Consider the following 13,183-nt stretch of genomic DNA (forward strand, 5'->3'; position numbering starts at 1 on the left):
AGCTCGCTCGCGGGCTCTGGCTAGCCTGCGCGGCCGGCGCGCTTCTGATCCGAGCTACGGCGCTCCTCCGGCCGATTAGTTAATTGCGCGGAGGCTGCTCTAGGCTAGGCGCCGGCGCGGCCGGAGCGGCTCGGCAAGCCTGAGCAATTGTTTAGGACCGCGACACCGAGGCATCTACTACCGTAACGGACATTTTTCCTTTTCAGTTACAAATGTACAATTATTGAGTCATCATTCACCTGAATTACTTAGCAACGGCGCCGTCAGGAGATATCGAGTGAGTTTACAGATGCTTTTCTGATACCGTGCTTTAAACTACTTTTAAGGGTTGAAAAACTTTTGGGAAAGAGAGAAAACCCTTTTCCACGGCATAGGAGGCCGCTGCCATCACTGGCGCATGCAATTCCATCATACGCAATATTTACGAGGGATGACACAAGTTCGTGACTTACTAATTTCAATAGCACGTGAGCTTAATAATAGCGGGCATACATGTAGGTGTGACCAGCGAGTAGAGTGAATGTGTTTGTAGCCTGAGCGTTGTTACGTTCCCCGACCATTCTCAATATGGGACTACATGGCCGGGACTGCAATATTGACCGAGTTTAAATTCAAATCAGAGTCGGAAAAGAGATGAATATATTTAATTTTTGGCAATCCTGTATTTTAGGGGTCTAAATTATTTTATGTTGCTAACTTCAGTTAGTATAGACATGATAGAATAACGGTATACCTAAAGCCGTCGGGGTGTCACGTGACCCGGGACTAGTCATGCCCAGGAGGGCGGGGGGGGGGTATGCAATATGCCATGCAGCACACCTTGGTTTTAGGGTGTTTTATTATTTGGGGCATAATATAGGGGGTATATCTGAGCACTTATGGGTGAAGGATAAAGAGTATAATGGTAATTTATATCAAACCAACAGTAGGCCCTAATCAGCGTTACTTGTCATGGCGGGGGGGGTTATAGAATGAAGAAATAATAAACAGCCTGCCATACCCGGCACATACGTACGCACTACTGAACTACCGTTAACAGCGGTCGTGGAGCTGTTGCCTGAACTGAAGTTAGCAACCTAAAATAATTTAGACCCCTAAAATACAGGATTGCCTAATTTTTCTAATAGTTTTCAACTAAATCAGAATAATTTCAAGGAATTATGGAAAAATAGGCCATGTCATGGATTTAAAGATGTGAAATGTGAAATTTTAGCAATTTTTTTTTTTTCATTTTTTTTAGGAGGGCGATTTTTTGCTCCTTATTTTTTTTAGGAGCGCGGTAGGAGCGCCGGCGCGATCGCGCTCCTCAAAAATGAAGGTCTGATTGTCATGTGGTTGTGAATTTATGCATCAGAAAATAGTGTCATTAAGATCTAATTCTAATTTTATTTTCAAAAGCTGAATCAGTGATTTTATTTATTCAATTGTTTTTCCAAAAGAAAACACATGTTCCGTAATACATTTTCAACTTAAGAAGTGAGCCAAGGCCGAACAGAGGTGCAGTTGAAAGCTTAAAATCATAAAATAGGAAATTTATTTATCAGTTAGTAGGTAAAATCTTTATTTTTATGTATGATGAAAGTTTAAAGAATTTATTGTGTTAATATGTTTCTACTGGTTATGTATGATGAAAGTTTAAAGAATTTATTGTGTTAATGTTAATATGTTTAATAATTAATATGATTAAATAATTGAATGATTTAATAAGTAATATGATTGAATCATGAAGAAGATGTCTATGAAAAGTGTTCTAGATCTATATATATTGGTCCACCGCACCAGTACCCTACCTGTTAGATGTGAGTGCCAAAGTGGTGCTATCTAGGCTATTGGCAACAGGATCGGAATGAAGAACGTTAACTTGTTAAGGCTGCTAAAAAAAAATGCAAGTCAAGTTTCTGAATCATACCTTTGGAAAAGATATCTCTTAATTGTCATCTTAATAAGTATTCCACCTTCTCTCCCTCTCTTCATTCATCCTTTCTCTCTTATTCTCTACTTTTTAGGTAGTTTGGAATTGAATATTTCAAGTAAAAAAGAAAAGACATAAGTATGAGCACCGGAGATGGTCAAATTTCCAGCCAGCTTAGACGGCAGTCATCTGATAATTCTGGGTCCCCTCCCAGCCTTTCAGAGAAGGTTACTCACCTGACCTCTATAGCTACAGGTCAACTTATGAAGATACCAGAAGAGGATAGGGTAAGGATATTGTTATTAATTTATGATCCCCCCTTCCTCTCTCCCCCTCCTCCACTCCCCTATCATATGCCCTCTTATCTTCTTCCCTCCCCTCCTCTCCTCTTCTCGACACTCTAATTCCCCTTTTCATCTTACCCTTCCCCCCCCATTCCTGCTGATAGGCCTACTACTTCTCCTTCCTGCTGATAAGCCTAATGCTTCTTCTCCTTCCTGCTACTGCCTGCCCTTCCACTTCTCCTCTCTTCCATCATGATTCTTCTCTTTCTTCTACTAGGTTTGCTTTTTCTCAAGTCTTTCCTCGTCCCCTGCTCTTTCCCTCCTCTCCTTTCTTCATTGAGTTACTGCCAGTGCAGCTAATCTCTCTGATTCTCCCTTCCTCCTCATCCCCTTTGTCTCCTCCCTCTCTTACCAACCCTCCTCCACCCCTATTTACTTTGCGTAACTGAAATGGCACCATCTACTGTTGAGTCCTATCATGTATTGTTCAAAGGTGAGGAATCCTTCAAGCCTTCAAAACTGAAAAAATATCAATTTTTATTTTACATATGCTACTTTTCACAACCAACTGCTGTTATCTGAGCCACATCAAATAACTTTAACATTGCAGGAAATTGTGATTGTCTAGGGCTCTTTTTAATTTCCAAGGCTCTCTTGAGCATTTCGGGGGCAAAATCGCCCCCATACCTAGCCAGGAGACACCAAGAGATTAATTCATTTAGTAGGTAGTAAATGAATTAATCTCTAGGAGCCTCCTGGCTACCCATACCCCCATTGTAACTTTTTCCTAGCTATAAAATTGATATTTTTGTTGAGCCATTGATACTAAATTGTACTTTTGATTGTTGATCTTCCTGAAATATTCAACCAACTAGAATCATTTATATTATCATTTCTTCATAACATTTCTTCATAACAATATTTGACTGACCTTTTGCAACCATAGTCTTCCAAAAGTAGATCAATATGAAATCCAGTTTTGAATGGAAATCACTAAACTCATTTATTATAATGTACAGTAGATGAATAGCAAAAGATTTGTTTTTAATTTTTTCACTTTCAGCTTGGCCTGTGCAGAAGCGTTTCTGAATTTGAGAAGCTAAATCGAATTGGAGAAGGAACTTATGGCATTGTGTGTAAGTATATTCAGCTACCCATAATAGAAAGTTGTCCAAACTACTTATTTAGGAATTTGTTTTGTTGTACTACTTTGATTCAGAATAGGTGCGGGAGACTTAAAAGAAAAAAGTCACAAAACATTGCAGTGATAGCTTTTCGCATTCCGAATATATTACCCCACCCACCCCCTGGCCTAATTAGGGTTAATAGTGAAATCTCTTCAGACCACAGATTTTGTTCAAATAGAACTGATTTGCATTTGTTGGTTACGAAAATTGACTTGACTCATGTGATTACTAGACTGTGAAGACAACTTTGACCAAAGTTTTGAAAGTATGATGCAAACTAGAAGTCCTATTTCATAAATCATGGCCATAGATTAACAAGGGTTATCAAACTGATTATTTACTTAAAATATCAGATGTCAGTGAAAACAGGGTTAAGATAAATTCAAATTAAGTATTTAGTCAAATTCTACAAAACTAGTCGGCAGATAAAGCTACATCACAATTATATTTGATATTGCTGGTGTCAAAGTCTATGGTTATTTGAGCCAACGAAAAATCTTACAGTTAAAAATGAGATTCATAAAAAGTTAGAACCCTGGTCTTAAAGGGGAATCCAACCCAAATAAAAACTTGTTTTAATAAGAAAAAGAAAAATCAGACAAGTTGATAGGTGAAGGTTTGAACAATATTGGACAAACAACAAGAAAGTTATGAATTTTTAAAAGTTGTAAATATTGGTGATCACTTTACCCATGGAGACTTCAAATTGGCCGCATATGTGATGTCATAGTGATGTAAGGCAAGGACTACTCTTCCATGGACTCCAATACATATTATGGCTAAAATGTCATTTTTCCCAAAAGTTTTATTTCAAATTATATTTTTCTTTCATGAGGACATAAAACAATATACTACCTGTGTTATATTTAGATTACTGCCCCGGGGGAATGGGTACTTAGGAGAAAACCACAAATCCCTGATGATAAAGTACATGGCCTATGGGAAAGTTGTCCTTGCCCCTTGTCATAATTTAATTACCCAGTTGCCAATTTGGAATCTACATATTATTAGTGATTTCAATTTTAAAGTAGCTATAACTTTCTTACTACTTGGCCAATTTCTTTGAAACTTTCACCATTCTGTTTAATTTATTTTCCTCCTTCCCAACACAACTGTTTAAGGCCAAGGCTGGATTCCCCTTTAAATCCTCAAATGTTTTTCTGCTGAGTTGTGCCTGCAATGCTTGGTTTATTGGATCTATTCATGCATAGATGTAGACATGTATTTTCAAACCCTTCTTTTATTTTATTTTCAGATCGTGCCCGTGACATGAAGAGCAAGGAGATTGTGGCACTGAAGAAAGTTCGCATGGAGAAAGAGAAAGATGGTAGGCTTTCATAATAGTTGCTTTCAAATATTGATAACTGTTTCTGCTCTTACTTGCAGATCTAGATTTTAAAAAAGTACATTCTTGGTGATGATAAGCTGAACACAGATGATGGTGATGAGAAAATAAGAGAGAGAAGGAAAAGGGAGAGTGAATGAGAGAGGGGAAAATAGAGAGAAAGAGAGAGACAGCAGCGGTGTTACAGGGAGCGGGAGGCTCTTCCCCCCCCCCCCCGGCAGATTTTGCTGGGATAGAGGTATGGAAAGAAATGGGAAAGAAAGAATGTAAAGTGAAAAAAGGTAAAACATGTGAGAAAGAACATATAATCCCAAAAGACTTCTACATTAGCATGATTTTTAAGAAAGGGAGTAAATTAAAAGATCTGGCAAATTGGCATGGGAAAGAATGGCAGGAAAGAAAAAGAAAAGAAATAGGAAATAAAACAGTAGTTTGAACTATGAAAGTTTTGTACTTATGACTTTGTAACTTCTTGAATACAATCTAGCCATGCTTTGACATAATGCTTGTGAGAATATACATCTAAATTCTATGGCATATATGATATTTTCCTTATTCTTAGTCAAATATAAATGCAGTATAGTTATAATGAAAGTAAATGTGATAATCTTAAGAAATAAAAGTGGTTCTGATTGTTGACAGATTATCCTGTATAGAAAATGGCTATAAATTAAGAATTTATTTGTAATAACCAAATCTTCTGGTAGGTTTACCAATCAGTGGCCTTCGAGAGATCCATCTCCTGATCAACCTCAGACATGAGAATGTGGTAGAACTCCGAGAGGTAGTTGTTGGTCAGCATCTTGACAGGTAGGTATTGCTGCTCTCGTTCCTCTTCAGAGGAGAGGGGGTATTTGAGAAAATTGTAGAAAAAAAACACATTTAATCATAGGTCCCTATCAATCATAATATTTACAGTCAAGTGAAAGTTGAGTTTCTAGCCTACTAGTTAATTTGCTTTAGTGGAAATTGATCCACATATTTAAAATGTCATTCAATTGTTCGCAACTGATGCTTGTAATGAATTTCTATTAAAGTTTCTTGCAACACTCCCTTAGACTCGTTCACCATGTGCCCATGTATGCACTTCCTGAACAGAAAAAATGAGTTTTAGAAATCTAGAAAATACGATAAACTTATTTGCATACATTTCATATGATTCATATATTTGTGACTGATCATGAAACAATGCTTAGTTCATACATGTAATACAATTCCTTTATATCGCATCATGAAATTATGTCAAGTGTAGCTGATTCAGCTCAAATCTCAGATGGCTTTGGCTTTGACACTTCTTGTAAATCAAGGGTAAAATTATCAGGTTGCAATGATCTATTCCAAGCTGTTTATAGATCATCAAATTCAATTTACAGTTTTATTCTCTGCCCAAATCACTTTCCCCCATTTTCTGACAATTTTCTTCCATCAACAGTATATTTCTAGTGATGCAGTACTGTGAGCAGGACCTTGCCAGCTTGCTTGACAACATGCCTTCCCCGTTCACAGAGACCCAGGTCAAATGCCTTGCCCTCCAGATGCTGCGAGGTCTACGCTATCTCCATGACAACTTTGTCATCCACCGAGATCTAAAGGTCTCTAATCTCCTGTTGACAGACAAGGGCTGCCTCAAGATAGGTAAGTTTTCAAAATTTGTACATTCTTCCATCTCTGTCTTCCTCCAACACTATACCCCCCCCCCTTTATTCTAAAACTTGCTTAAATCCCTCAGTTGGTTTTACATGGACCCATGAACTGTTTAATGTATTTAAACAGTTCATACCTTCATTATCTTTTGCTCTCCACCCCCCCCCCCCCATCTCTCTCTTATTGCTGTTGAAAGTGAAATTGATACATGAGAACATTTGTCTCTTTAAAAAATTGTGCTATTTGAATTAAATTTGCCAGGAATTGCAATGTTAGACTGCAATATTCCTTTGTTTATGCTACCTAGATGTATAAGAGTCATTGAAAATTGAAAAGGAAAAATTAGCACAGTAGATATATACTGATTGATGTGTGAAAATGTCTTCATTAAACTCCTAATCTCTTACCACCTTTGAAAATAAAATACCCCTTTTTTCTATATTGAAAATAATTATTTAATCCTACACCAGAAAAATAGTGTGCTACTGTACTGCATTTAGTGGATTTAATACAATTATTTTTATTCTCTTCTTCAGCTGACTTTGGTCTTGCCAGGCGCTATGGTCTCCCTGTTAGACCTATGACCCCTAGGGTCGTGACGCTGTGGTACAGAGCTCCAGAGCTTTTGTTTGGTTCCACAGATCAGACTACAGCCATAGACATGTGGTAGGTAAACATAGTGTATGTAAATACTGCCCAAGGGTATATATCAAAGCTTTTAATATCCCTGGAATTACTATAATCATGATCTGTGTAATGTTGAATGTCCATGAATCTTTGCTGAATTTTTTCACACATTTGAATATTTTAACTATCATAATTCATATTTCATTTGCTGTTTCTTTCTAGATATTATTCTTGTCCTTTCTGCAAAATGACCTATTTGGTTACCAAGAAATTTTGACCATTTTGAAATAGAATATGTCAGGGTTGTTTGCAAGGTATTTTTCATACCTTGGGTAACCTTGTAAAGCTAAGTATTTGTATTTTCAGCAAACAACAATTTCATGAGAAAAGTCTTTAAAGTCATGGATAGTTGCCACCATATCACGATAGATCTTGACCTTTATGTACATAATAAACCTGACTGGAATGCTGTGCTTGTCCTATAAATTCATCATCAAGTACACGTTGTCTACCAGAATTAATTAAACCGAATAAATATAACAAATAAATCATTACACACATATTTTTTTATTTATACATACAAAACCTTGGATGGTCATTTTATTGGATTCTTTAAATCATTTTTACCACAACTGGTATGTAATGTTTTGTCTTTTATCCTTTGTTTGGGTTCACAGGGCAGCAGGATGCATCCTCGGTGAGCTCCTCGTCAACAAACCCCTCATGCCAGGAGCTTCAGAACTTCACCAAATTAACCACATCATAGACCTTGTCGGGACACCTAATGATACCATCTGGCCCGTGAGTTTCTCAAATCAAATTTGATGAATAAATTGATATTTATTGTCGCATAAATAAGTTATGTAGATATTGTAGTTTAATTTGGTCTGTTTGGCTTTATCTAAAGACATAAGATTAGAGTTTGTGTTGAGTGTTAAGTTTATGTCTGATGTGATATGCTTATTTTCCTCAGGATTAATTTTTACCAAGGCAAATTTTATTTGAATCTACTCTACATGAATTATGTTTATCATCTATCATGTACATCTGTGGCTCCATCTTATGAGATCTTGTACTCTGATGTTTTGATACAAGTTTTTATAAGGTGTACTAAGTACATATTCGACACAATTGCTGTTTGTTACCTTTGTATGCAAGATGAAGAAATCAATGAATTTGTATTTCACTATCTATTCATGTACAGGGATTCTCAGAGCTTACTATGGTCCAGAATTTTACTTTGAAGAAGCAGCCTTACAATAATCTGAAAGCCAAGTTCCAATGGTTATCCCAGTCTGGCCTGCGTCTTCTTAACTCTCTTCTTATGTACGATCCAAGGAAAAGGTAACATGCATACTGCCAGTTCGTATTGCTATTCTGAAGTATGAAGTGATGAACTGAAAATGAAACCTTTTTTTGCAATCTCATGAATATGATAATCATTCATTTATATTGTTGTCAAAGCTCATTCTAGGCAAGTCCATATGAACTTCAAAGATGTACAATTTCACATCAGAGGAAATGTAATGTTCAATTAAAAAAAGGAGTTATTATAATAGACTGAGTTCCTGGTTGATATTAAAGTAAAGTCGATATTCATAGAAGTGGTTTACGGTACACCATGTGTAAAGTGAGGGAGGGATTGAGATAAAAGTGGATAGAAATGGACGGTGAAATGGAAAGGCGAGAAAGTGGAGGTTGGGAAGTAGAGTTTTCTTTGCAAATGAGTGTAATCCCTAAAAGGACTGTAAACCAGAAGTAGTTGAAAGATGAGTAGTAGGCAGGGTGAGAGGCTTGAGTAGAAGGCTTGAGTAGATGAGAGAAGGCTGGTTTGAGTCGGCGAATGGAGTAGTAGCAGGAGCAGTAACCCACTTCTGCAATTGTTCATCCCATCATGCAAACGTTTAAACATCATCTAAAATTGATATGATCTCAAATACACAATTTTCTTATCATTGACTGCCTTGAACTCATTTTCTGTCATTTCCATTGCAGAGCTTCAGCAGAGGAGAGCCTACAGAGTTCCTATTTCAAAGAACAGCCTTTACGTGAGTGTTTTTATTTCCATCATGTGATATATTGTGTTAACAAGTCAGATATGATCTTAACTCCAGTTAAGGGGGTGGTGGGAAATTTCTACCATTAATATCATTGTTATCTTTAGACTTGATATATGTTCATTATGGCAAGTCGGTTGGTTTTGGATGATTTGCCTTGTTTCCATGTTATTCAGGGTAGCGTTTCATCAACAATTTTGTCTGACAAGTTGTTAGATCTGAAAACTTCCCTTGATTAAGATAGAAACTATTGGGAAAAAAAGGACTTGTTGGATAAAACGTCTGACAAGTCCTTTCAGAAACGCTATATGCCTCTGCATTTTAACAGGGGCTGCTATGTTTTTATTGCTAATGGATAAAATATAATGTAATGTAGCAGTTTTGGTTCTCTTTTTTTTACAGCTTGTGACAAAGCCTTGATGCCAACATTCCCTCATCATCGTAACAAGAGAAAATCCAACACAAGGCCTGAGCATAGGTAAGAAATTATCCTCACTCAGTTTGATTCAAATTCAACAAACGCTTACTGTGAGCAGTTTCGGTGTTGGGCCTAATGATTACCATGTACTTTATAATCGTTTGCAGAGGTATGAATATCGCCTTTTGTTACCTCCCTGACTAAAAAAGGGTTACTATTTCATTTCCTCTCAAAAAATAAATAATTCAAGACCATTGAAGCGATTCAAGTTACACTTCAATAACCACAGAAAGGTCTAAAAAAACATATGTTCAATGATTTACTATCAACATGCATGACTGATTACAATTTGCAACTAGGTTATGAATTTTGTTCATCTCTTTTTACAGTGATAATGCATAGTGCATATATATTTTCTTTTGACACTATATGTTCAAAGAATAATAAAATGCAGTGCTTTTGAAATACTCTGACAAATTTAGTGCCATTTCAGACAGTATACATAACCTTTATTGCTATTAAAAATTGATCAGTAAAAGGACTTCAGAGTTCGACAGTAATTTGCATTTTTCCTTCCTTTTTTTATGTCAAGACCTTCACAATATGGGAAGAATGAACTGGGAGTTGCATTTGGATCTGGAGACACCAAGAAGAGTAAGAGATGATGCGTGTCTACCATTGACTAGAATGCACAAGATGAATGCCCTATACTGGAGAGGTTCGCTCTTAATCTAAAAGATGGCAGTTGAGTGCCCCTTCTGAGGATGTGACCGTAGCAGATGATAGATGGACAGGTGAATGCCAGGGTTTGTCCTGGTCTTCTCCAGGCCTTGCTGGGCCAAGTGCGAAGATGGCTTCCGTAGGTGTATCCTCAACATCTCTGTTCTTCAATCCCAGTGGTGGTTAAGTTTGTAAATCAAAGTGAATAAAAGATGTCATGGACATGGAACAGTAGAGATGTGCTCGAGCCCTGGCTGACATTTTGGATGCATCACTGTACATGTACCTCTTATGTGAACTGACCCCCCAAAATGTGTTCTTTCAAAAAGAAGGCTATGACAAGGACTGCAATTACTGTATTGTGAATCACAATAAATAGCAGGACAGTATACATTTTGTGTTGTGATAGAAAGCAGATGGTGATCACCATGTGTATATGTTCATTCGTTCTTTGCTACTATGCAGGGGTTTAACCATTTCCAGTATAATCCATACTGCCAACCCATGTTATAAAACAAATAATGCATAGTTTCCACTGTGTGATGCTAGTGGCAATGCAGACATCTTGTATCCACAATGCTTTTCCTTGTACTTTTGATAATTTTGAGCCACTGCATCATCACTAAAATACACTCACACATAGTATATATGCATTTTGTGTATCAAATGGATAATAGAAAACTTCTTGTTGTTCATTTAGAAAGAAATAATATCCAGATAAAGAGATAATTCATAATAAGAGATTTATCTTTTTCTCTGTTATAGTCTCAGGTGAGCTGATTGAGATGGATGTAGGAAAAGAAACCCTAGATTTATAGTAACCTATTCTATAAAATTAAAAAATGAAATAATAGATATGTCCCTGATGTAATAAATATATCATTTGTAAATTAAACTTAAACTAAAAATAATAGCAGGGCCCGCTGGGAGAACAGTTTTCGGAACTGAAGTGGCTACCCTGGGTAAATATACCGTTATTATTATAACCTTCACCAATATTTGTAATATTTTTTCTGCTATTTTAAAAATAAACTTCAAGGTGAACTTTCCTTATATATGTTAGCACTCGGGCAAGAAGTTGTCTTGGAGGGAAATTGCCTTGTCTTGTAATGATTATAGAGTATGCTTTGTACAATTGTCATGATGCTCATCATCCATCAGTACTTTAATTACTGGCATAAAGCCTAAAGTGTATTTCGATTCAGTTTTGTTCAATAAATCATTGACCAAAACCATGTTCCTGAATTATATATCTCTGTCTGATCATATCCTATAAACTGGGCAAAATACAATAACATAAATCTATCTTGAACAACTTCCACAATGGGTCGTACAAATTTCTTAAAAGTATTTATCATTGTGAAATGAGCATATTAATTACTGGGTGGGGATCCTACAAACGCAAGAATGTATGGCCTTGGGATAGCATCACCTAAAGCTCTGTAAAACCTTTGCTCATCTGAATTATGATAGAACTGTTGTCTCAAGAAATTACATATTTATGTATTTCTTCAATCTGTGTGGTCTGCTCTGTCTGTATATCTATCTAATAATTAGTTTCCTGAACCATGTTTTCTTTAAACAAGCTCTCACCTACCTCGTGTTGAGGGTATATATATATATATATATATATATATATATATATACACAGTGCGTCCCGGAAAAAACAAAACCAAGATTTAGTGATGATTTATCATAACCTAATCATAAATAAAATAGACAAATGACCTACCAACGTAAAGCTTAGAATCTCTTCTTTCATCTGATACTACTTAGATTATTCCTCATTCACGCATGAGTGAGCAAAAACAATTCAAAGAAAGGATGCCAAAAACTCATTTGGCGGGGGTATCTAATTTTTTTATGACTAAAAAGTTCAATATCTGCTTTTTTATTTGATGCCTTAATCACAAAAAAATGGTCAAGAAGTAAGAGTTATGATCCCTCAAAACAATGCTTGTATTTCCATAATTTCATTAAATAAACATGTTTTCACCAGTTTCCCACAGAAGCTATCGCACGGTAACAAAAGAGTTAATGCATGGCTGATCGTCAACAAAACGGAGCGTCGAGTGAGTTTGAACGCTAGCCTGTAAAACCTCTTCATTTTATGAAATTATTGAAATTCAAGCCTTATTTCAAATAACCAGAACTTTGTTATTCCTTGACCATTTTCTGTAATTGAGGTATCAAATTAAAGAGCAGATATTGAACTTTTTAAAAATGTGGTTTTCTTTTTAAAACCCAGATACGGCCCGCCAAGTGACTTTTTGGAATCCCCTTTTCAAATTGTTTTTGCTCACTCATGCGTGAATGAGAAATAATTTAAGTAACTTCAGATGAAAGAGGAGATTCAAAGCTTTAAAATGGTAGGTCATTTGTCTATTCTTTCTGTTATTAAGTTATGATAAATCTCGGTTTCGTTTTTTGTGGGACGCACTGTAGATGAGACTGGAAAAGGCGCCAGTTATTGCTGTCGTAAGTTACAGTACTCTTATGTCAGATTCATCTATATATGCCAATGTGCAAGCAATGCCCCAGCTTCCCACTTATAGGGCCAAATAAAAGAGAGAAAAAAAATATTTTATTGAAAATAGATGAAAGCTAGAAGGAAATGAGGAAAAAATGGCAAAAAGGAGGAAAGAAGCAAGAAATGGGTGAGAAATAATGGAGAGTGATAATCTGGGTTGATCATGGATTTGGGAGGATCTGGCTTGTATTAATGATTTCCCCTAGTCAATTAACGTCACTGCATGGGGATTGCATTTTTTTTTCATCTGACGAAAATCCTAACGTTACAGTTGTTGTTTTAACATAAGTAGGGGAATGCGTAGGACCTAAGTTAGTCGTCCCCCCCAAAAAAAAAAAAAAAAAAAGAGCTACGTGCAGCTCTGCTGTCTAGTAACAACAGGCCTTTGTTTCTTTATGCCTCGTCATATTGAATTACGTCAATAACGTGAAGATTTCTGATACAGTCACACCAAAGTTA

At 36.3% G+C, this 13,183-nt stretch overlaps 1 protein-coding gene across 1 annotated transcript; it reads left to right on the forward strand.

The window, feature by feature from the left end:
- Positions 1–143: 143 nt before the first annotated feature.
- On the forward strand, positions 144–10,197 carry LOC121407841 (cyclin-dependent kinase 10-like). Its single transcript, XM_041599071.1, has 12 exons — positions 144–277; positions 2,007–2,199; positions 3,260–3,332; positions 4,639–4,710; positions 5,436–5,538; positions 6,161–6,363; positions 6,909–7,038; positions 7,677–7,800; positions 8,204–8,343; positions 8,995–9,047; positions 9,459–9,534; positions 10,067–10,197. The coding sequence occupies exons 2-12, from the start codon at positions 2,053–2,055 to the stop codon at positions 10,137–10,139; spliced, it is 1,194 nt and encodes a 397-aa protein (XP_041455005.1). The 5' UTR covers positions 144–277; positions 2,007–2,052; the 3' UTR covers positions 10,140–10,197.
- The last annotated feature ends 2,986 nt before the right edge of the window (positions 10,198–13,183 follow it).

Source organism: Lytechinus variegatus, chromosome 2 (assembly GCF_018143015.1).
Source record: "Lytechinus variegatus isolate NC3 chromosome 2, Lvar_3.0, whole genome shotgun sequence".
NCBI lineage: Eukaryota > Metazoa > Echinodermata > Echinoidea > Temnopleuroida > Toxopneustidae > Lytechinus > Lytechinus variegatus.